At 45.2% G+C, this 24,285-nt stretch overlaps 1 protein-coding gene across 1 annotated transcript; it reads left to right on the top strand.

Annotated features, from left to right (window-relative positions):
- Positions 1–15,390: 15,390 nt before the first annotated feature.
- LOC118086248 (chemerin-like receptor 1) lies at positions 15,391–20,936 on the top strand. Its single transcript, XM_035117644.2, has 2 exons — positions 15,391–15,451; positions 19,804–20,936. Exon 2 carries the CDS (start codon positions 19,851–19,853, stop codon positions 20,916–20,918), a length of 1,068 nt encoding a protein of 355 aa, XP_034973535.1. The 5' UTR covers positions 15,391–15,451; positions 19,804–19,850; the 3' UTR covers positions 20,919–20,936.
- The last annotated feature ends 3,349 nt before the right edge of the window (positions 20,937–24,285 follow it).

The following is a 24,285-nucleotide window of genomic DNA, read 5'->3' as shown; positions in this document are numbered from 1 at the left end:
GGCCATATTGTAATACTCCTCTTTGTTGTTGGAATCCGTTTCCTCAGTGGAATGTATACAGGAGTCAGGAGCAGGGACACGTGATCAGATTGACCCAGGTGTGCCAGCGGTTCAGCTTTATAGGCTTGCTTGACATTTGTGTACAGTCTGTCCAGAGTCCTTTCGCCCCTGGTTGCACACTTTATATGTTGATAAAATTTAGGTAGGACCACTTTCAAATCTGCTTGGTTGAAATCCCCGCATACAATAGATGCAGCCTCAGGATACTTGCATTGTTGTCTATTAACAGCATCGTGCAGGAGACCCAATGCCTCATTGATGTTCGCATCAGGTGCAATATATACTATAGTTATCGGAAATCGCTTAAAATGTCTGGGAAAATCCGGGGTATGGCGACTAATGTTGGCAGTGTACATTTAGGCGATCTTCTTTTAAAATAGCTGCTGCTTCTTCTTTTTTTGCAAAACTGCCTAAAAACTTTTTTGTCCAGATTTTCACTGTTTGAAACATGGCAACCCTCACAGAACCCAATGCTGCATGCCTTCCATGGCAGCAGCTGTCCAGGGTTTCAGATGGGGGATGTTCCCAGTCCTACCTAGGACCTTCTACATTGAGCTGTGACCTTCCTTGTAGATAGTCAAATGTTGGCACAAGGACTGTGGGCTCCCATTCATTTCTATATTTTCATTTGACACCATAAAATTGCCCAGCTTCGGAATGAGGAATATGAGTTGGGTTTTTGAAAAGGAGTCCACATAAAAGTCCTAGCTTCTGTATTCTGTGGACCTTTGACTCAGGCAGTCTGTTTTCACTGGGCTGGTGTTTGTTAGGGCTGTCATATGTCTGAACATTAATGAAATTGACGTCTGGGTGGAATTTCTGAAAAGTGGTGCTTTGCCCTCGATCTTAGGCAAGTCAATCAAAAGCTCAACAACTTTCAGGACATCCTGGTTTTTACTTTTTGAAATATGGCAACCCTAGTGTTTCCGTGTTTGTTCTGGTGAGTTTTCCTTCCTCTATTTCTCTACACCTGTGTCTTATGCAGCAACCCTCTGCCCTGGCTTCTGCAGCCACTTGCTGCTTTCCCTTCCTCCTCTTTCCTCTTTCCCTTTCTTTTTCCTCCTCCTGCAACTCTTGCCCACTCTCTCTGACTTTCCTCCAGATTCCTCCACCGAGGCCCCCAGAGGCTACACACCTCGCCTGGCCACCCAGAGCAGCAGAGGAGAGGCCTGGGGAACAAGCAGACAGGTGGGTGACACAATTTTTGCACCCCTGCTATTGATTCACAGGTGTCAAGCAGCCCATTTTCAGATCCCTTCTTCTGTGGCCATTAGTTGCTTTTGGAACCCAATAAGAGGAACTGAGCTGTGACAGCTCAGCCGGGCTCTTCCCCTCTTTGCACCTGACCCTAACAGGAGATCCAACTAAGTAAGGTTTCCAGGGGTTGCTATTTGAGCTGCAAGACAGGAGGACCACTGAGCGCAGTAGGCTTTCTATCCTCCCCTTCACAAAAGAAAACGCTCAAGGTGGGTCTCTCTCCTATCTCCTTGGCAGGTCACTTGTCCAAGGGCATCACACCTGGAAAGGGATGCAGGAGGGAAAGAGCTTGAAGCTTCCAAACATTTCCAGGAAGACTGGAAGTTTGGTCTCCTCTATAATGACATCGTCAATCCTGATCCTCTCCCTGCTCTGCAAAGGTAAGCATGACAAGATGGATGTGTTCTTGGTTAGAAGGGAGATGGGCTCTGGAACAGTGGTAGGATAGTACCCTGATTGAAGAACCGGGTTTGGTGGCATTTGAGGGGCAGGTGCTCCTTGATTCAGGCTTGCATCTGGATTCCCAGGAGGTGATGTGGTCAGGGATGCCTTTGCCCAGCTTAGTAGAGAAGCTTGGTAGGGACGCAGGAGAGGGCCTTCTTGGTGGCTGCCCCCAGACTTTGGAACTCCCTCGCTAGAGAAGTTAGACTGGCTCTCTCCTCGTTGCCTGTCCACTAGCCAGTGAGGACATTTTCGTTCCAACAGACTTTGGGAACTGACTGTTTTAAATGAAAGGACTGGTGCTGTGCTATTTTTATTTTGCGTGTGGTGTGTGTGTGTGTGTGTGTGTGTGTGTGTGTGTGTGTGTGTGTGTAGTGAGTGACAGACAGACAGAATGTGTGTTTTAATTTTATTAATGTTTAATTGTTTAATTATTGGGATTCCCCCCCCCCCCGTACTTTCAACTATTCATATTTTATCTGTAAGCCACCTTGAGTCCCCTGTCAGGGAAAAAAAGTGGGGTGTCAATAAATATATAACAACAGCAGCAGCAGCAGCAGCAACAACAACAAGCTGGTGTATCAGCTGTGCCTATTCCTGTGTAGACTAGGCTACAGCAGTAACTCTAAACATCAGAGAGTTGTTTATTTCCTTGCCATCTGATGGGAGGGCGTTCCACAAGGTGGCCACCACTACTGAGAAGGTCCCTTGCCTGGTTCCCTGTAACCTCACTTCTCACAGTGAGGGAACCGCCAGAAGGCCCTTGGCGCTGGACCTCAGTGTCCAAGCTGAATGATGGGGGTGGAGACGCTCCTTCAGGTATACTAGGCCGAGGCCATTTAGAGCCCTAAAGATCAGCACCAACACTTTGAATTGTGCTCAAAAACATACAGGGAGCCAGTGTAGGTTTTCAGGACAGTAAGTGTCTGTTCTGGGCCCTCTATATATCCTTCAGAGGCTTCCCCTCAGTTCATCCTTGTCATGCTCCAAAACCACTGCCCCTACATCCCCTGCCCCTTTATTGGCTCTACTGATGTTCATAGGACCAATAAGGAGCTATGGAGATTACTAGGACAAACGAGAAAGGATGTGTTTGTCTGACATCAGGTTCCCCTCCCTGATATCAGTGCTCTCTCTGACCTGGCAGATGGAGCACTGATGCATCCCATGACCCCCTCAGATGCCTCCCCAAGGACCATAGAATTGTAGCCTCATGTACAGAATGGGGGTGGATGGCAAACTGGAAATATCATATAATTTTTACCCATTAATTTCTCCCCCTTTTACTTCTTCCAACAGGTATGCTGAGCCAGCTAACCCCTAGCTTTAAATTGACAATGCCTGCTTCTGTCTATGTGCAGAGAGGTCTCTATATTCACATTCCCTGTCAGTTCACCTACAACAATCTGCACCAGAACAGTTCAGAGAAGCTATTTGGCTACTGGTTTAAGGCAGCAGAGACCAGGCACTATCTCCCCTCTTCCAAACGCTATGTCAAAGGTGGTCTTGTGGCCACCAACGATGAGAGCCAGAGAATCAACCAGTCCATCGCGAACCGTTTCCAGTTGGAAGGGAAACCAGAGCAAGGCAACTGCTCCTTCAGCATCAGTGATGTACAGTTAGAATACGAGGGGCAATACTACTTTAGAATTGAGAAAGGGCAGGAAGTTCACTACAGCTATGTGGATGCTTCATTTCAGCTTCTTGTGACAGGTAGGTGGGTTTCCCATTCCTCCTGTGTTTACTGCTCCTTGTTGTTCGGGGGATGGTACAGGGTGCTCAAGCCCTAAGCCTTTTGTGGTGGACCTGGTATCTCTTGCTCTCTTAATAATTCAAATTATTTTGCTTATTGGTTGGTTAGATGCAATGCAAAACATGATGCTGATGTAAGTCCAGCCAGGCACTATCTTGATTTCCCAGAGCAAGCTGGGAATTTGCACATGCGTTTTAATTCAAGTTTGTGTCATGTACCTGTGCCCTGCATCCCATACGTTTTCTCACAATGCCCCCGGTTCCTTGACTAGTTTGTTTTTATTTGATGCTTCATGGTTAGAGAAAAGTCTTCTTATATATATTTATGTCAGGTACAGCCTCACCTCTCCCTGGATCCAGAAAGGAGAGAGAGAAATGCAAATTGGTTTGCATAACATGCTTACTTGATTTATTTTGGTTCATAGAATTGTGGGGCTGGAATTATCATTATTATGTCATGATTATGCAGAGCTATCCATAAAGTAGAAGGGGACAGGTCTCTGCCCCTAAGTGCTTGCAATCTGTAACTCCCCGGAAGAAGAAGGACAGCATAATGGAGTCCAGGTATCAACAGGGGAACAAATAATACGCATTATTTCAGTTACACGAAGAGTAAGATGTGAGGACTAGGGGTTGGGCCAAGGATTTGACAAGAGAAAAGATGGGTCTCGAGGAAGCTCCCAAAGTAAGTCAAAAGAAAGAGGCACCACATATTTGTTCTGGGAGGCAGCTCTTTGTATAAGGGACAATAAAGTGGGAAACCTGGAATCGCTGGAAAAAGGAGGGAGCTGCTTGGAGACCCCATCCAAAACTTCCTGGTCAACTTGAGCCCAAAACATAGAACAGCTCTCCATGGAGTCATCAACACAGCGTGGACGCTGGACTTGCAGATCACCATGGGCAAAGCTTTCACCTGCAAAATCAGGCATCCTGAAATGCAGGCAAAAATACTTGCTATTTGCAAGTGGACTAAACAGGACAAAAGGGTCTAACAATCTCTATTCCTAACACTATACTGCTGCTTGACTTTTGTGTGTTTAAACTCTGCTCTTGGGGGGTCTCTCTCCCACTGGAGTGTGCAAAGCCCCATGTTTCGAATCAAGGCACCCAGCCAATTCTTTTGTTATTTGTCCCACACACATCAGTCACAGGGATTCATATCTTTCTTGCCACATAAGAGCACTCTGCTGTTTCACATCCTGTTCAAACACTATGAAGTTGGGGCTGGGATAGGGGGGAGGAAGGGAGCTTGGTGATTTTACAGACGTTCACCACAGTAAACCCTTTGTAACAAGAAAAGAAAATCCTCATAAAAATTAAACAGCACCCTAATGTGAATTTCTCCCAATAAACATATTTTTGTGTGTAATATTGACTAGTATAGTGGGTTTTTAAAAATATATATCTATCTGTATTACTTTTCTGTAATATATCCATTTTTTCTGTACTGTACATTAGTTGGTTGGAAAGCTTCATCTTGAGGATTGGAGAAGAGTGAATTTTGAAGGGAAGCTCTGTTTCGGTTTGTGGGTTGGTTCAGAAAGTGTGAATTAGGTAGCTTCTCGTTAAAATGCCAACAAAACCAATCCCCTCCCCAGCCCTAGTTCCAACAGACTCTCAGGGCATCATCTCCTTAAAACATCCCAGCAGCATCTCTGTGTTAGATAACATTTTCAGCATTGCTTGTTGGCATCTGCAGTGAGCCCTCTACTGCTCTGTTGCGCCACCACAGGCAGAGATTCCATCCGTGTATATACAGTAATTAATTCTCCCTTATTCCTCCCCCTCCTTTCTAGATGTCCTTGGGCTCAGCAGCACCCGGACAAACGCCACATGTTGGCAACAACACAATGGCTTCCTCTGTACCTGCTCCCTGCACCCCAGCCCTCCAGGCCAGCTCCAGTGGCAAGTGGCTGGGGAGGTCCTCAGTGGGAATGATACTAATGGGAATGTGCAGGTCTCTTCTTGGGTCCGAGGGAAGGAGGCCACCAGCTTCTTAAACTGGGCAGGAACCCTAGATGGAGACCTTACCATCATCTGTCTTGGGATAAGCGCTTTTGGAAGCCACACTCTGCAGTTTCTGCTAAACTACACTACAACAGGTAAGAAAGAGGGCACCAGACTTTAGAGGTTGCATCCAACTAAGTTCTACTTGGAGAAGTCCCATTGGATAGTCTTAAGCTGATCAGGTCCATTAATTTTAATGGCTCCACTCTAGGTAGGACTGGTCTTTGCTACAACCCTAGGAATTTTAAGGGCTGCTTAAGCACAGTGGGGGTTCAAATGACTATTTGTGGGTGCAGCTTGTCTAACTGATGTAAGAGCCTTTTTAATGAACACATACATGCCACATTTGACCATCTGATTGTTGTTCATTCCTTCCTTCATTATTTTATTTGTTTCCCTCTTTTCCACAAAAGAAATCATGCTCAAAGCAGCTTTCAACAATGGAAACAAGAATACAGTGGTATCTTGGTTCCCGAACTCAAACCTTTCTGGAAGTCCGTTTGACTTCCAAAATGTTAGCAAACCAAGGCGTGGCTTTGGATTGGCTGATTGGCCTCAGAAACAATGCCGACAGCTGAAATGGACGTTCTGTTTCCAAAAAACCTTGCAAACCGGAACACTTACTTCCGGATTTGCGGTGTTTGGGAGCCAATTTGTTTGAGAGCCAAGCCGTTCAGGAGCCAAGGTACCACTGTACATCTCAAAATCAAGTGTTGCAAGAGCAATTTCATAATAAAACTGCAACATAATAGCAAATATAACAGCATATTTAAAAAACACAAAATTTCAATACTATCAATATAGCAAGATTGCATTAGCAACATTACATCTCCTGGCAATAGGAAAAGTAACAAGAGAGCACAACAGTTTTACCAGTTTCACTTGCGACTGTACCTTCAGCAAAAGCGCAATTTCAAAGAGTCTATTTACTCAGGCTACTAAAGGCAACCCAGTTTACCTCAGGATCAAGGCATTTATCTGGGACGCACATTAGTTTCTGCATTTGCATTACAAATTACATGGCTGGTTTAAGCCAGTTGGAATATTGCTTTTTAAAAAGAAGTTAAACGAGGAAAGTGAATTGCAGATAAAACAAAGGATACTGCTTCTCTGCAGGGAGTCATTTGTTTATTTTGTTTATGTGTTTATTCTGTTTTGACTTGTCTTCATTAAAAATAAAAATTAAAAAAATCCCAAGGGCAGTTTGTACCTCTCTCCTGTTAAATTGACAAAAAACACAATAAAGCAGTAAAACGTATACTGACAATCAAGTAAATAGTCCTGCTATTACAGAATCCAAACTATTAAAGAAAACTAGGGCAGGAATCATAATAGGAAACCAACAGCACCACTCTGGCTTAAAGGGTTGTGTTTTCATGTTATGGCTGAAACGCAACAAAGAGGGAGCCAACTGTACCCTTAGGGGGAAACAATTCCATGGATGGGGTAACACAACTGAAAGGGTCCTCTGCACATTACAGCCCCATGAACTATGCTCATCAGTGGAATCAAAGGGTATCTTCTGTTGATCTTAAAGCACAGGCTAGCGGGTAGTGAGAGAAATGTTCCTGCAAGTATACAATACTTGTTAGAGTGCTTCTCTGGCTCTTTGGAACCAGAGCACAACACTTGTTTTTTCTATTTTTTGTGATGAGAATGAGAGTATGAGCATTGGGCTTCTGTGCTGCCCAGGCATCTTTGTATGGGAGAGAAGGAAGCTCAAACCATTTGTTTGGGGCTTATAACAAAACCACAGTTTCCTGTTCGGAATATGAGGAACTGTAGTTTGTACAAACCACAATCACCACGATCCAGATTCCCAGATGCTCTCTTGGTGGTGATGGTCTATACTGGAGTCCTGGGGTTCTCTAAACACTACTGTGCTTCTCTGAACTTCTTTTCAATCTTTTTTTTTTACCCTCACAGGAGCCCATAATGAGGGCCCGACTGTAGAGTCCGGAGAATTGAACAATACTCTTCTCTTCCTGTTAGCCCTTTCCCTCATGAAGTAAGTGGTTCTTCTTCTGGCTTTGATACTTGCCTTGGCAGTCAGTTTGAAAAACAAGACAGATATTGAGGAAATGACAACAGCAACAATCAGTCAATCAATCAATCAATCAATCAATCAATTCATTACAATCAATAGGTCAGAAATAAAAAAGTGTACTGTACACAAGAATATCAGAGCAAAATAGAATTCAAAATGCAACATAAGAGCCATCACATAAAACTACAGTAATTTTGAATTAGTCCCTGAACATGGTCCTTCACTGCTACTGGTAGAAATTTAGCTACTACCAGTGACTTCTCTGGGTCTTAATCTTCCATTAGGTATTTAACATAAAATGGAACTGACCTCCCCATGAGTTTGGTCAGCAAAGGGACAATAGTATGCTGTTTATCTCCCGCATAGAAAGTACAGAACAGGAGGGCATGTTGTATATACTGTATTCTACTTCCCGAGTAGGTGATGTGGGTGCCGCTATGGTCTAAACCATTGTGCGTCTTGGGCTTGCCGATCAGAAGGTGAGTGGTTCAAATCCCTGCGATGGAGTGAGCTCCTGTTGCTCCGTCCCAGCTCCTGCCTACCTAGCAGTTCAAAAGCATACCAGTGCAAGTAGATAAATAGGTACTGCTGTGGCAGGAAGGTAAACGGCGTTTCCGTGCACTCTGGCTTCCACATCCGGCTCTTCTTATATTCTTAATCTCTTCGTTGTATTGTTCTTTAGGGTGTTGATATGCTGTTTCTTGTTTTTGACGCTTTTTCGGATTTGAACAAGAGGAAGGGTCCACTGATGCAAGAGGTTCCAAAGAAGTGCTAAGGAGGATGCTTTCTTCCCCCCCCCCGCCCCCCGTGGAAAAGGCAATGCAAACACATACATATGTGGCCATTCTTGAATTCTGCTGCCTCAAGGAATGAAATGCCAGTGCAGAGAGAAGCCCCAAGGCACACGTACAAGGTCACGTGCATCCAAGATTAAACAGAACGAGCTTCAGCTTTGGGGGCTCATACCTCTTAATTACAAATTCCATACACAGCCATGTAATGGAATAGTTTTTACCAGACTTCATGCCCTCAGGTTGTTAAATGTAGTGTTGGACTATTATGTGACCAGCCCACATGAGGTCATTCAAGTGCCAGATTTAAGTATAAGCTAAACAAGCTATAGCTTAGGGCCCCACTCTCTTGGGGGCCCAAAAAAATTCAAAGAAAAAACAAACTGGATGTACCTTTCCAAAATATAAGATAAAAAACAATTAAAATAAAACCGGCATACAGCAACAGTGTTTTGTGTTGTGTAGGCTACTATGATGTAAAGTCATGGCCCCGTCTGCTGGCCTGCTCCCTAAAACAGGCATCCCCAAACTGCAGCCCTCCAGATGTTTTGGCCTACAACTCCCATGATCCCTAGCTAAGAGGAACAGTGGTCAGAGAAGATGGGAATTGTAGTGCAAAACATCTGGGGGGGCCGAAGTTTGGGGATGCCTGCCCTAAAATATCACTGGTTTGCTCATTTCTATATATAGGGTGCCTACATTCTGCATGGACTGTTATGTGCAAATGGCTTTAGATACCTATTAGGTTCATAAATTACCATATAGCATACATTCAACAAAAAAATCAGAGACAATTTTTTGTTGACAAAGGACAGTTGGACATATAAAGGGCCCCATTACCTTCAGTAGCTTAGGGCCTCATCAAAGCTAAATCCAGCCCTGGGTCATTCTGGGTACCCTGTTTTGAAGCGAGAGAGTCTATCCCAGGACCCATTGCAGAATATTTGTAACTCCTGATTGGTTGCCGCAATAACTCAGCCTCTGTTCATTGCTCGTGTTACCACAAACATCTTCCCATGCTGCTCTACAATTGCCCCTTCCTACTAAACATCTCATCCAAGTTGAAGACCGCTGTCCTGAAAAATACGCTCTTGAATGATTCCTTCATTTGACAATAAGCCCATCCCTGTCCACAACACAGACAAATAGAATGAGAGAGTTGGAAGTGATCCCAAGGGTCATCTAGTACAACCCCCTGCAATGCAGGAATCTCAGATAAAGCATCCATGACAGTTGGCCTCCAGCTCTGCTTAAAACTTCCAAGGAAGGAGATTCCACCACCTCCTGAGGGAGACCATTCCGCTGTCGACTAGCTCTTACTGTCAGAATGTTCTTCCTGATGTTTAGTCAGAATCTCATTAACATGTAACATGAAGCCATTGGTTCGAGTCCTACCCTTCAAAGTAGGAGAAAACAAGCTTGTGCCCTCTTCCATGTGTGTCTCCAGTTTTTGCCTTCCTCGCTTTCGCCTCAGAATTTTGTCAAACGAAAGCACAGTGTGTACAACAGTGGTACCTCGGGTTACAGACGCTTCAGGTTACGCGTTTTCAGGTTACGCACCGTGGGAAACCCGGAAGTACCAGAAAGGGTTACTTCCAGGTTTTGCCGCTCGCGCATGCGCAAAAGCACTAAATCGTGCTTTGTGCATGTGCAGAAGCACCAAATTGTGTCGCACGCGTGCGCAGACGCAGCGCTGCAGGTTACGAACACTATGGGTTGCAGACGTGCCTCCGTCATGGATTACGTCTGCAAACTGTGGTTCCATTGTATTTATATTTTACCATTTTTGTCAACTGTGGCTGGTGACAGCTACAGGCATTCCTGGACCGGAAAAACCTTTGCCACAGTAGTTTATGCACTGGTTGCTTCAAGACTGATTACTGAAACACTCCCTATTGGGTGATTTCCTTTGCATTTGAGCCAGAAGTTGCAGTTAATGCAGAATGCTGCAGCCCAATTGCTGACAGGAGCGAGGCTTTGTCAGCATATAACACCTGTGTTCAGAGATCTGCACTGGTTGCTACCTGGCCAAGCTCAAGGTGTTACTTTCAGAATATAAAGCCCTTAACAACTTGGGACCCGTTTACCAATGAGATCGACTTACCCCACCTGTGCCTACTTGACTGCTTTGATTGGTGGAATTGGCACTATTCCAGCTGCCACATAATAGCCGTTCCACATTTGTAAGAACTCAACCATTTAGTGTGGCAGCATCTGCACTTTGGAACTCCCTCCCCCTTGAGATCAAACAAGTGCCTTCACTATACTCTTTTTGGTGCCTGTCAAAAGCACTCTTGTTTAGACAAGCCAGTCCAAATGGTTAGGAAGTTGAAGTAATTTTAAACTGTTTTAGTATTTAAAGTTTTGTAATATTATTAATTTTTTTAAAGTTTTTATTTATACTTTTCAGGTTTATACATTTCATTAGTTTTACAATCAATTTAACGTTTCAAAGTTTGACTTCCTTCCCCCTCTTTGTGTGGTTCCTTAAATTTATTTTTTAATGTCTTCTACATATCCAAATTCATTTAACTTGCTCATTTATTTGCCTACTGTAAATATATACACTTATGAAACTGCAGGTTATTACACTAATCCTGTCTTTATCTGTTTACAATTTTTCTGTGAATGAATATTCAATAAACCATTTCCATTTGTTTATAAACAGTTTGTTTTCTTGATTTCTTAATCTTCTGGTAAGTTTCGTCATTTCTGCATATTCCACTTTGGGGCAAGTAGCATACATAAATAAATTTCTATACAATTTCGGTAGTCCTGTCCCTATAATTCCCCAAAGAAAAGCTTCTGGGTTTTGTTTTTTTAAAAAGTTATTTTAAACATCCTTTTCAATTCATTGTATATCATTTCCCAGTAAAGTTTTGTATGTTTTAAAGTATGGTTGTGAATTCTTCTCGATTTTACTGTTTTATCTTTTTGTAAAGTGCTTTGTGGTTTTTAACAAATGGCTTATAAATTTTATGGACTGACTGAATATATAAATAAAATAACTTTTAAAAATAAGTTCTGCAAGCAGCATTTTAATGTGTGCTATCCCCTAAATTTAATACCAGCTGTCCAGATTTTGCTGCCCTGAGACAACTACCTCCCTGCTTCTCAGGTGTGGAACAGCCCTGACCGAGAAGGAAGGAACTGGGAAGGGGAAAGTACTGGCAGACAAGCAGAATGAAAATCAGCTGCATCGGTGGTTCTGATCACACGGGAGTTCCTTCATGACTTAGCTCTGGGTTCCTCCTTTGAGAGATGTTCAAATGCCCCTGGATATGGTCCAACAGTTAAGAATAAGGTCAGAGTCCTCCTGGATCAGAGACCTAGGATGTAGCTGTGTTTTTTGTTCCCTTTCGTGTGAGATTCTCCTTCACACTCTTCTTTCCCCTTGGCTGGAATGAAACAATAAGAACACAAGAACTGATGTGGTAAGGAAGACCAAGGCTCATTCTCTAATCTCTGTGGCTGAGATCTCCTGGATGATGCAGACTCTATTGGGCAGTCGAATGTGCATGTGTACTCCATCTGTTTCCCTCCTTCCCACCCCACCCTCTCTGCGGCCCCGGGCACTAGCAACCCACACTACGCCACTGGCGTTGCGACATTCCAATCTGGAATGGAGCAGAGTGCCCTAGTCCAAGGGAGCCTGTAGATGAGGGACCAGATGTAGCTGGAAAGATGAGGCCCTCACAGCCACCAAGGCTACCTGAACCTCCAGTGCCAGCGTTGGCTTTAGAAGAAGGTTCAAGCCTGTTCTTTCAAGGCAAGTGCAATCCCATCTAGAACAGGCCATTTCCTCATACCCCAGACTTGAGAACACATAAAACCTTTGTCTTTCAAGGATTTAACATATTTCCTGTGGCCCAGAGTTAGGAGAGTAGGCTTGTTTTGCGCAGATAAGCTCTCAGCTTCAATTCCTGGCATCTAGAGAGGAAAGTGAATCTCTATCAACAGTTTATCAGGGTTGGAATGGAACTTGAGCAGCATCAGAGCAATAGCTATTTTGTATTTTTATATTGTATTGCCATTATGCAAAACTATGGTGCAGCCACATTTAGAACACTGTGGTCAGGGCCGGATTTAGGTTTCATGAGGCCCTAAGCTGCTGAAGGTAATGGGGCCCTTTATATGTTCAGCTGTCCTTTGTCAACAACAAATTGTCACTGTTTTTTTGCATTGAATATATGGTATATGGTAATTTATGGATCTAGGGACCCAGGTGGCACTGTGGGTTAAACCACTGAGCCTAGGGCTTGCTGATCAGAAGGTCAGTGGTTCGAATCCCTGTGACGGGGTGAGCTCCCGTTGCTCGGTCCCAGCTCCTGCCAACCTAGCAGTTCTAAAGCACGTCAAAATGCAAGTAGATAAATAGGAACCGCTACAGCGGGAAGGTAAATGGTGTTTCCGTGTGCTGCTCTGGTTCGCCAGAAGCGGCTTTGTCATGCTGGCCACATGACCTGGAAGCTATACGCCGGCTCCCTCGGCCAATAATGCGAGATGAGCGCGCAACCCCAGAGTCGGTCACGACTGGACCTAATGGTCAGGGGTCCCTTTACCTTTACCTTTAATTTATGGATCTAATAGGTATCTAAAGCCATTCATGCAACCAGTCCATGCAGAATGTAGGCATATATATAGGAATGAGCAAACCAGTGATATTTTAGGGAGCAGGCTAGCAGGCGGGGCAAATTACTTATATCATAGGAGCCTACACAACACAAAACACTGTTGTTGTATGTAGGTTTTATTTTATTTGGTTTTTTATCTTATATTTTGGAAATGTGCATCCAGTTGTTGTTGTTTTTAAATTTTTCGGGGGCCCCCAAGAGAGTGGGGCCCTAAGCTATAGCTTGTTTAGCTTACATGTAAATCTGGCACTGACTGTGGTACACTTCTGGTTACGTCACCTTGGGAAAGATCATGTAGAGTTGAAAAGAGGAAGCAGAATGATGAAGTGGTTCTGAGAAAAGATGAGTAAGACGGGATCTGATGTAAGTTTACAAAATTACATGTGATATGGAGAAAAGTGGGAAGGGAAAAGCTTTTCTCCCACTCGTATAACACTAGAACTTGCGGACATGCCTGGATAGCTCAGTTGGTTAGAGCGTGGTGCTGATAACGCCAAGGTTGCAGGTTCGATCCCCATATGGGATGGCTACATATTCCTGAATTGCAAGCGGTTGGACTAGACCCAGGGGTCAACAAACATTTCCAGTCCACTGTCCCTCAAACCTTGGAGAGGGGGGTGGGCGCACAGGCAATGAGGGTGCCTTCTCAAAGCCCAATAAGTGCTTATTTTGGGAAGGAGGTAGGAGGGTTCTAGGACCCTGCCAGAGCCTCGTGCCTCCTTCCCAAAGCTCATCTTAAGCCAGCGCCACGAGGGCTGGCGGGAGGGTGTCAAATGTTGGCTTCACAATATATTACCAAGGTGGTTGGATGGGGTGGGGGAAGAAAGAAACCCCGCATCTCCTCCCCACCCTTCTCCTGATTATACTGCAGAGAGCAGGATTGAACCTTGGTGAGAGGAGAGTTCAGGTAACACGCTGGCAAAGTAGACCCTTTAAAAGCAGCCACCTTCTCCTCCTCCCTCCACCATGGCTCATTTGCCCTGCCTTTTGACAGTGCTGGATCACTCCAGGTGGGCCAGCCTGTGGTGATCTGGGGCTTTTCCCAACCCAGTCCAGAAAAAAACTGGAATTGGCCCAATTTGGTTTGGGATCCAAGCTTTGTCCAGATCCAGTGTACTGTCCTAATTAAAAAGGGTAAAGGACCCCCTGACAGTTAAGTCCAGTCACAGACGACTCTGGGGTTGCAGCGCTCATCTCGCTTTACCGGCCAAGGGAGCTGGCGTTTGTCCGCAGACAGTTTTTTCGGGTCATGTGGCCAGCATGTCTAAGCCGCTTCTGGTGCAACAGAACACTGTGATGGAAGCCAGAGCACACGGAAACACCACTTACCTTCCCACTGGAGCAGTACCTACTGTATTTATCTACTTACACTGATGTGCTTTCGAACTGCTAGGTTGGCAGGAGCTGGGACCGAGCAACAGCAGCTCACCCCGTCGCAGGGATTCGAAACTGCCAACCTTCTGATCAGCAAGCCCAAGAGGCTCAGTGGTTTAGACCATAGCGCCACCCGCGTCCCTATCATCCTAATTATTAATGAACTAATGCCAAGATTGGAAATGGAAATGGATTGAATGGAAAGATTGAGGACACAAGGAGAAGGGGACGACAGAGGACAAGATGGTTGGACGGTGTTCTCGAAGCTACTAACATGAGTTTGACCAAACTGCGGGAGGCAGTGGAAGACAGGAGTGATTGGCGTGCTCTGGTCCATGGGATCACGAAGAGTCAGACATGACTAAACGACTAAACAACAACGATGCCAAGATTTCCTTGGATAATATAATTGCTTTTCCCATCCTTCCCTCCAGCTTCAAAAAAGTATTATTCTATATTACAGCATTTCTATATATTTTATATTCAGACTTTTGCTGAAAAAGTTTGCTCATAGCAAAACAGCTTGCACATTTTATCTTTTTGTAGCTTTGTGTGGCCCATCATTCCATACTTCTGTTATAAACATATTTAAAAATATGGAATAACCTCACTTGAGCTCCTTATAGAGAAATGTTTATGTATATATTTTGTAAACACAGCAATTCTATGTGACATAATATGATTCCCTTCATTATGCAATATTAAGAGTTCCAACAAGATGCTTATACTGCAGTTGACTGCAGTATTTGGAGATCTAAGCAACTAGCTTATGTATGAAATTGCACATGAATCAGAGCACTGGTGGCTAAGCAACATGTAGAAAACCCAAAAATTACCTAATTGACCCCTTTTCTCCACTTCCCATTGCAGCTTTCCGGGCCAAATACTGAACAGTGTGTCCTGTACTTAGTTTTAGCATTCGATTTTTACTGAATTGCACAACAATGTAAATATCTTCCTATTTCCTCTGCTTCTTCATCCTGTTGCCCGCAATATTAAAGTGTGATGTTTTAGCAGAATCCGGCCACATTTCCAGAGTACAGATAGAAGTCAGAGACACAGCAAAACTCTACATCCTCACGTGTAACGTAAGTACATCAAGGTGGGGAGGGAGGGTTGCCATCTCCCGTTTTCCTGATGGGGAAACATTCTTAGAACAGATGCACAACAGGAGAAATTTAGTAGGTGCAACTTTGCTCATCACTGTATCCCCTTCAGGGGGAAAACTGCTTCTGTCCCAAATGCAGCTGTTAAGAAAAGCACAGGTTGGGGAAAGAGAGATAGAAAGGGAGCAGTAACAGTTCTACACAGAGAGGAGAGTAAAGGCTGGGGAACCCGAGGCAGGGAGCTCAACTTTGGAGAAGAACAGCTCAGTCTCTTCCTGGACCCGGTAGATTCCACTAGTTAAATCCATTCACTTCTCTTTCCACATTGATCTGCAATTTTCTAAAGGTCCTCAGAGAAAGCACGTTTACGTGCATATTTTTGAAAGCATTTCCTCACAGAATAAGGCATGGGCAGAATTATTTTCTTTTAAAATGATTACTTTTTAAAAAAAGTGTTTTGGTGGGATTTGATATTTCCTTGAGGTGACAGCCGGATTGCAAAAATCAGAAGTAATGATGTCCCTTTCCATGGCATCAACTCAGGAGAGCTGGTCATTTGCCATTGGAACTGACAAATAGCAAATGACTCTAGTGTCTGCACCCTTAATCACATCCATTTCTGCTTCTAGTCTCTCTTGAGTTAGACCCTTAGCACCAAGACTATCCTAATGTGTGAGGGAATCGGACTCTGAATACCAGTTGCTGAAAATCACAAGAGTGCTGTTGTGATCAGGTCCTGCTCTGGTTATCTCCTGCTTGGACTACTGCAATGCGCTCTACGTGGGGCTACCTTTGAAGGTGACCTGGAAACTACAACTAATCCAGAATGTGGCACCTAGACTGGTGACTGGGAGTGGCTGCCAAGACCTGCATGGGCTCCCCCAATTCAAAATGTTGGTGCAGACCTTTAAAGCCCTAAATGGCCTCAGCACAATATACCTGAAGGAGCGTCTCCACCCCCTTAATTCAGCCCAGACACTGAGCAGGGCCATCTAACCCATATGCACTAGGGGTGCAGGGCACCTGGCCACCGGGCTCTCAGGGGCACCAGGCCGAGAGTACGGGCCCGAGAGTTGAGTCCGGGGAAGAGCCCGCCCATCGGTCAGAGTGCAACAGTGGGCACTTCTACTGTGGGCGGCTCTGCACCGCGAGTTTGGGGGGAGACCAAGCCAGCGAGACGCTGAGGCGGCCGGCCAGCTCCGCCCTCCTGTGCACCTGGGACTGGGCAATCGGGGGAGGGGCAGGCGAATATTTGCACCCCAGTGCCGCATATGCTTAAGACAGCCCTGGCACTGAGGTCCAGCTCCAAGGGCCTTCTGGCGGTTCCCTCCATGCAAGAAGTGAGGTTACAGGGAACCAGGCAGAGGGCCTTCTCGGTAGTGGCACCCGCCCTGTGGAATGCCCTCCCATCAGAAGTCAAGGAAATGAACAACTATTTGACTTTTAGAAGACATCTGAAGGCAGCCCTGTTAAGGGGAATTATTATTATTTGATGTGGTTGCTTTTTTTTAATTAATATTCTGTTGGGAGCAGCCCAGAGTGGCTGGGGAAACCCAGCCACTTGGGCGAAGTATAAATAATAAATTATAATTATTTTTAATATTATGCTTGTGGACTTCCCAAGGGAATCTAGACAACCACTTGTGAGAACAGGATCCTGGACTAGAGGGACCCTCAACTAGAGGAATCTTCCTGTGATTTTATTAGTTCCCGCCTTCCCGCTACTCTACCCTAACCCTTCAGTCTCAGCAACCCAACCATGTAGAATGGTCTGCGTGCAAGAAGCAGTTGCGGGGAACACTGTAGCTCTGTGGTAGATCACCTGCCTTCTATTTAGGAGGAGGTCCCAGGTTCCATCCCTGGTGTGCAGTGCTGGGAAAGACTCTTGAATGAAACCCTGGGGAACCATGGCTACTCGGTGCAGATAGTTCTGTGCTAGATGAGCCAATGGACATATGGATGAATGATAAGGGAATGATCTTTTGGATCCTTAATATCTCTACAAAATAGCTTGTGACATCTTTGGGCTGGGAGAGATTTTCTCCAGGGAGAAGGAAGCTGCGTTTTATAAAATGGACCCCTTTATACCACTGTTAAGCTAGAGGAGAAGCCTGCGCTATGTTCTTTGAAGGAAACTCTACTCCCTCCCCCCCCCCCCGAGGAAACTCTACTCCCTCCCCTCTGCCCCCGGAAGGAACTACTTCACCCTCCCAGCTTCTTGTTCTTCCACTGCATAATCTAAGATCTGCGTAATCTACTGTGAAACAGCATTTTCGTCATCCTTGGTTATGTTTCCACCTCACACCCAGAAAGAGCTTAAGCTACCCTTCTTGAGGCTTGTGGACGTCTTTGGCTTTCACAAGGCAGAAAAAGGACCTGCCTTTACCAAAACAGCTTAGCTGGGGGAGTTAATTTGATGGATAAAAAGAAAAAAAACCAAACCACAGGAACACGTGGAAATGTGTAGCAATTCACTTGGAAGAAGGAAAGAAATGGAAAGAAACTGAAATTGACCGATTCACTTGTCTCTAATGCAGAGCCACATTCTCCCCCTCCCCTTCCTCTCTCCTCCCCCCCCAAAAAAATTCTTTTAGCAGATGTTAGGAATTGATCCCCCCCTTTTCTTTTTTTGCCATTTTTACAGGGGATCTGGACATGGCGTCAAGTTAAGTGTGACATTGTTTGGGTGGCTAGAATCTCAGTTGGCATTATGTTTTGCAACACCCCAGTGGCTCTGCTAGAAAAGAAAGTTAAGAAACAGTTCAAAAGCAGGCAGAGAGCATCATGGGCATGGCAGCAAGTCTTCTGACATGCCGTCATGCTCATGGGTGTCACATTAGGGACCGTTGCCATAGATCAGGGATGTCCAACCGGTTGACTGCGATTGACAGGTCGATCCTCGGGTGATAGCGGGGTAAAAAGAGCATGGCACCTGTTTGATCTCAAGAGGGAGGGAGTTCCAAAGTGCAGGTGCTGCCACACTAAACGGTTGAGTTCTTACAAATGTGGAACGGCTATTATACGGCAGCTGGAATAGTGCCAATTCCACCAATCAAAGCAGTCAAGTTGGCACAGGTGGGGTAAGGCGATCTCATTGGTAAATGGGTCCCAAGTTGTTAAGGGCTTTATATTCTGAAAGTAACACCTTCAGCTTGGCCAGGTAGCAACCAGTGCAGATCTCTGAATGCAGGTGTTATATGTTGGCAAAGCCTTGCTCCTGTCAGCAATCGGGCTGCAGCATTCTGCATTAACTGCAACTTCTGGCTCAAACACAAAGGAAGCCCCAAATAGGGAGTGTTTCAATAATCAGTCTTGAAGCAACCAGTGCATAAAGTACTGTGGCAAAGGTTTTTCCGCTCCAGGAATGGCTGTAGCTGTCACCAGCCACAGTTGGCAAAAATGGTAAAATATAAATACAATGGAACCTCAGGTTTAGTACATGGGCAGTGTTTTATGGTGTGCCCCAGGTCAACAACTTTGGGTCCCCTCCCCCAAATGGGTAGATCATGGCTATTTTTTTCCCCCAGGAGTAGATCACAGTCTCTTGGGAGTTGGATGTCCCTGCCCTAGAACATCAACTTGAAGAAGGCAGCATCTCTTGAAGCAAAGTGTAGAACTAACCTTTTAAAAAACGAATTCTGGATAATGGCACACGGGAAGTGGTCTTGTACAGAGTCAGACCACTGGTATACCTAGCTCAGTATTGGCAGTGGCTTCCTAGGGTTTGGGGTAGGAGTCTCTACCAACCCAGATGGCTGTATAATCCTATGCCCTTTTAAAATGTGTGTTTTTTGTGGGGGCTGGGGCTATTGGGTTGCTGTTTTTGTTATGTATTTTGTGGTTTTATATCTTGATTTTATTCTGTGAATAAATTTATTAATTCAATAAATAAAAATAAAAACAATCCTAGAAGGGCTGTGGCTATAAGGAGGATGACTGAGGGGACATGGCTGTGATGTGACGTGGCTGCAAGTATCATGAAGGAACCCTATACTTTATTAATTTAGTGCTACACTCCTGTGAAAGGGGCTCTGCAAACAACCTTTTGACTGAGCCAGGTTTCCACCAGCCACATATTTGGTGTCATATAGGGCAAGTGGATGTATCTTGGATAAAATGGCCTTACAGGTGAAGTTGGGAGGCATGGTGAGTCTAATTAGTGCTAGGGACTGAAGGCTACCTACCCCTTCTCTAGAGACATTTGATTGTCTTCTGTGGGAAATGGATGGATATTAATCTGATCCAGCCAAGGAAAAGGGACATTGGAGCTCCTCTGGTCCAACGCCTTGCTCAGCTCCTTATGTTCTTCTCAGTCTTTCTCTCTCTTTTTCCAGGTAGGAAAAGAAAGAAAACACGACTGCTGAGTCTCGGTTGGAAGGGAATGGAGTACACAACTCTGCCGCCAGTTTTCACTGTTCCCGACAATGCTTCTAATGCCTCGATTGTCCCCTCTCTGGGGAAGAAGGCCAATGGAGGGACCTATGACTTGTACAAGTGGATCAATATTATCACTATGATCATCTACAGCCTCGCCTTCCTGCTGGGAGTCATTGGTAACGGGCTGGTCATTTTCATCACCGGCTTCCGTATGAAGAAGACGGTCAACACAATTTGGTTCCTCAACTTGGCCATTACTGACTTCACCTTCACCTTCCCGCAGCCCTTGACTGTTGTCTATATTGCCCTGAATGCTCATTGGCCATTTGGCCTGGTGATGTGCAAAGTGATCAGCACACTTGCTTTCTTCAACCTCTTTGCCAGTGTTTACCTCCTCATGGTCATCAGTATCGACCGCTGCATTTCTGTGTGGTGCCCTGTATGGTCTCGGAATCACCGGACCCCCCGGCTGGCTTCCTTTGTGTCGCTGGGTGTTTGGATCCTGGCTCTGGTGCTGTGTTCACCCTACTTACATTTCAGGGACACCGCCCCAAACCCCAATGATCAGAATGTGATCAACTGCTTTAACAACTATGGCAAGACCAAGGAGGAAGTGAATCTCAACCGACAAGCTCTCATCATCAGCCGGTTCATATTTGCCTTCGCCATTCCCTTCAGCGCCATCCTCGTTTGCTATGGGGCCATTGTCCTGAAGCTGAGGAGGGAGAATTTGGCTCAATCGAGTAAGCCCTTCAAAGTCATCACTGCTGTGATTGTGGCCTTTTTCATCTGTTGGTTCCCTTATCACGTCTTCTCTTTCCTCGAGACAAAACTTCTCGTGCAGCCTGAGCTGATGGGGGTTTTGCGTATTGGCTACCCCTTTGCCTCCAGCTTGACATTCATCAACAGCTGCCTCAACCCAATCCTGTATGTCTTCATGGGGCACGATTTCAAGGAGAAGCTGAAACACTCCCTCTTCTCTGCCTTTGAGAACGCCTTTTCTGAGGACAGCAGCCAGAGCATTTCTGGAACCAAGGACAAGTCCTCGACTGAGTTCGATGCCCGGCCATGAATATTGTTTTTTTCAATTGTTTTTGTTAAAGATTTTCTTTAATTAAAAATAATAATACATACAGTGTCTCTGTTTTTCCAACTAAAGCATCCATGACAGATGGCTACCCCACCTCTGCTTAAAAACCTCCAATGAAGGAGAGTCCACAACCTTTCAAGAGAGACCCTTCTACTGTTGAACAGCTCTTACTGTCAGAAAGTTCTGGTGTTTAGTTGGACTCTCCTTTCTTGTTACTTGAAGCCATTGGTAACTGTGCTGTGCTAAAGGTGCTGAGATGTGTAAGGAGACCCCTTTCTTCCTGCCAGAGATACAATTCCCAGAGCTCCCTGTGAAGAAGAATTGATTGTTAAATCAATCTGGCAGCTGTAGCTTTGTGAAGGGAAGAGGTGTCTCCTATGAACGCTTAAGAAACTACCATCCCCAGGATTTGTGTAAAAGATATACCTGCTGCAGATCTCTCCGTCATTCATCTCTTAAAGAAATGCTAGGTGGAAATGCAGCCCCCCTTCCAAGCTAGGTGTGCTTACCTTATAAGCAAGATGAGGGATCCTTCTGTCTCTGTTTCCCTTCTGTAGGGTGGCATCTTACAGGATTTTGCTGGAATATATTCATATAAGCTGAAAGGTAATTTATACAGTCATACCTTAGTTCTCAAACAGAATGCGTTCCAGGAGTCCATTCAACACCCAGAACTGTTCAAAAACCAAGGTGCGGCTTCCGATTGGCTGCAGGAACATCCTGCAGCCAATTGGAAGTCGTGGAAGCCACACCACACGTTTGGCTTCTGAAAATAGTTCAAAACCAGAACACTCACTTCCGGTTTTCGATCGTTTGGGAGCTGAAACGAACAAGTTCCAAGGCGTTCGGCAACCAAGGTATGACCGAACAAGCATAACTTACAGGAAACAATGGTGTAAGCTCATAAGCATTCTTAGAGTTATAAGTGAATACACGAAGGATTCTTAGAGCAAAAATAAATAAGTGGGATTGATGGAGAATCAGTTATTAAGAAGAATGACTGCGAGATACCAGCCATTCAGTTCCAGCTAATGTACTTGGTGTCTTTGCAATCTTTGAATGTGTCGGAGAGTTCGAAAAGCCCCAACAATTTTGAGATGAGTGAAGTTGCATAGTGAGTATGGGTGGACCACACAGATTGGGCACCAGGGGCAGCTAAGGTGTGTTTGGACACCAGGTCTTCTAGATCAGCGTTCTTCAACCTTGGGTCCCCCTAGGCCAAGGATGGTGGGAGCTGTAGTCCAACAACATATAGGTACCTGCTTGAAGTGATTCTCTTCTCAACTATGGAAGATGTGGTCTTCAGATGGGCAATGGTGGGAGTTGAAGCATCACTGATCTAGGTCAGGGTGGGCACCCTTCAGGTGCTGCTCAACTACAATGTCCCTCTTCCCTGACAGGTGGCTATGCTGATTTGTGTTGATGGGAGTTGGTGACTTTGGTAATATTTGCACAGCTGCAAGTGCTCCACCTCTGATCTAGCAGGACTACTTGCTAGAGTGCTGGATAGGCAGAAGAAGGACCAAAGCTTGGTGCTAGAGCATCTGCATTGCAGGTGGGTAGTCCCATTCATAGAACCATAGAATCATAGAGTTGGAAGAGACCACAAGGGCCATCCAGTCCAACCCCCTGTCAAGCAGGAAACACAGGGGCATTCTGTGCCCCTGATTATAGCCTGGTGACAGAAAGTGGAAAGCAATGGAGATGAGTGCATCTACAACAAGAGGGAATTCCACAATTGGGGTGTGTGACCAAGAAGGCCCTGCTACAGCTGTTAAGGGGGACTCTATCATCTACATATTTGTCTGTCTGTCTGTCTGTCTGTCTGTCTGTCTGTCTGTGTCTGTCTGTCTGTCTGTCTGTCTGTCTGTCTGTCTGTCTGTCTGTCTGTCTGTCTCTCTCTCTCTCTCTCTCTCTCTATCTATCTATCTATCTCTATCTCTATCTCTATCTCTATCTATCTCTATCTCTATCTCTATCTCTATCTCTATCTCTATCTCTATCTCTATCTCTATCTCTATCTCTATCTCTATCTCTATCTCTATCTCTATCTCTATCTCTATCTCTATCTCTATCATCTATCTATCTACATAGCTGTCAACCCTCCCATTTTTTGTGGGAAACTCCCTTATTTCAATCTGTTTCCTGCTGCTACCCCAGATCGTTAGATATCCCGTAATTTTCCTGGATTTCAAAGGAAGCAGCTCCTTTCCCTCCCTGCTGGCTAGGGAGGCTCCACTCGGCACCCCTCCCCCGCGAGCGAGCGAGCAGCCAGCCGCTGCCTAGTAAAACACCTCGCTCGGTGGCTTGCTGCTCGCTCACTTGCCGAGTGCTGCCAGAAATCGCCTCATGCGCAGGGCATGTGCAGAACCGATTTCCGGTGCCAAGCCACTGGGTGAGGCTGCTGATCCCTTATTTTCCAATACAGAAGTCGACAGCTATGTCTGTCTGTCTGTCTGTCTGTCTGTCTGTCTGTCTGTCTGTCTATCTATCTATCTATCTATCTATCTATCTATCTATCTATCTATCCTCCCAAGAAATTTTTTAGATATGGGCTAGCAATAACGGAAGAGGCACTTCTACATGAGCCATTGTGAACCAGGGTTGCCAGCATTTCCACCCAAGGTGGTGAAGTTTCAGCATGCTGGCCACAGATACATACCCTCTAACATTTCTCCCTTGCCAACAAAGGTCCGTATAGTTAAAGCTATGGTTTTCCCAGTAGTGATGTATGGAAGTGAGAGCTGGACCATAAAGAAGGCTGATCGCCGAAGAATTGATGCTTTTGAATTATGGTGCTGGAGGAGACTCTTGAGAGTCCCATGGACTGCAAGAAGATCAAACCTATCCATTCTTAAGGAAATCAGCCCTGAGTGCTCCCTGGAAGGACAGATCGTGAAGCTGAGGCTCCAATACTTTGGCCACCTCATGAGAAGAGAAGAATCCTTGGAAAAGACCCTGATGTTGGGAAAGATTGAGGGCACTAGGAGAAGGGGACGACAGAGGACAAGATGGTTGGACAGTGTTCTCGAAGCTACGAACATGAGTTTGACCAAACTGCGGGAGGCAGTGCAAGACAGGAGTGCCTGGCGTGCTATGGTCCATGGGGTCACGAAGAGTCGGACACGACTAAACGACTAAACAACAACAACAACAACAAACATTTCTCCAATGAAAATAGGAATTTCTAATTATTATTATTATTATTATTATTATTATTATTATTATACCACACCCATCTGGGGGTCACATAATTCCATACCAAACAATGAAAATAGGGACATCCTAAGGAAAAGCGGGACATTCCGGGATCAAATCAGAAACCGGGACAGCTTCTGTAAATCCGGGT

This window comes from Zootoca vivipara, chromosome 6, assembly GCF_963506605.1.
Source record: "Zootoca vivipara chromosome 6, rZooViv1.1, whole genome shotgun sequence".
NCBI classification, from domain to species: domain Eukaryota; kingdom Metazoa; phylum Chordata; class Lepidosauria; order Squamata; family Lacertidae; genus Zootoca; species Zootoca vivipara.
Note: the sequence above shows the minus strand (reverse complement) of the source record. Positions and strands in the feature narration are given on the sequence as shown.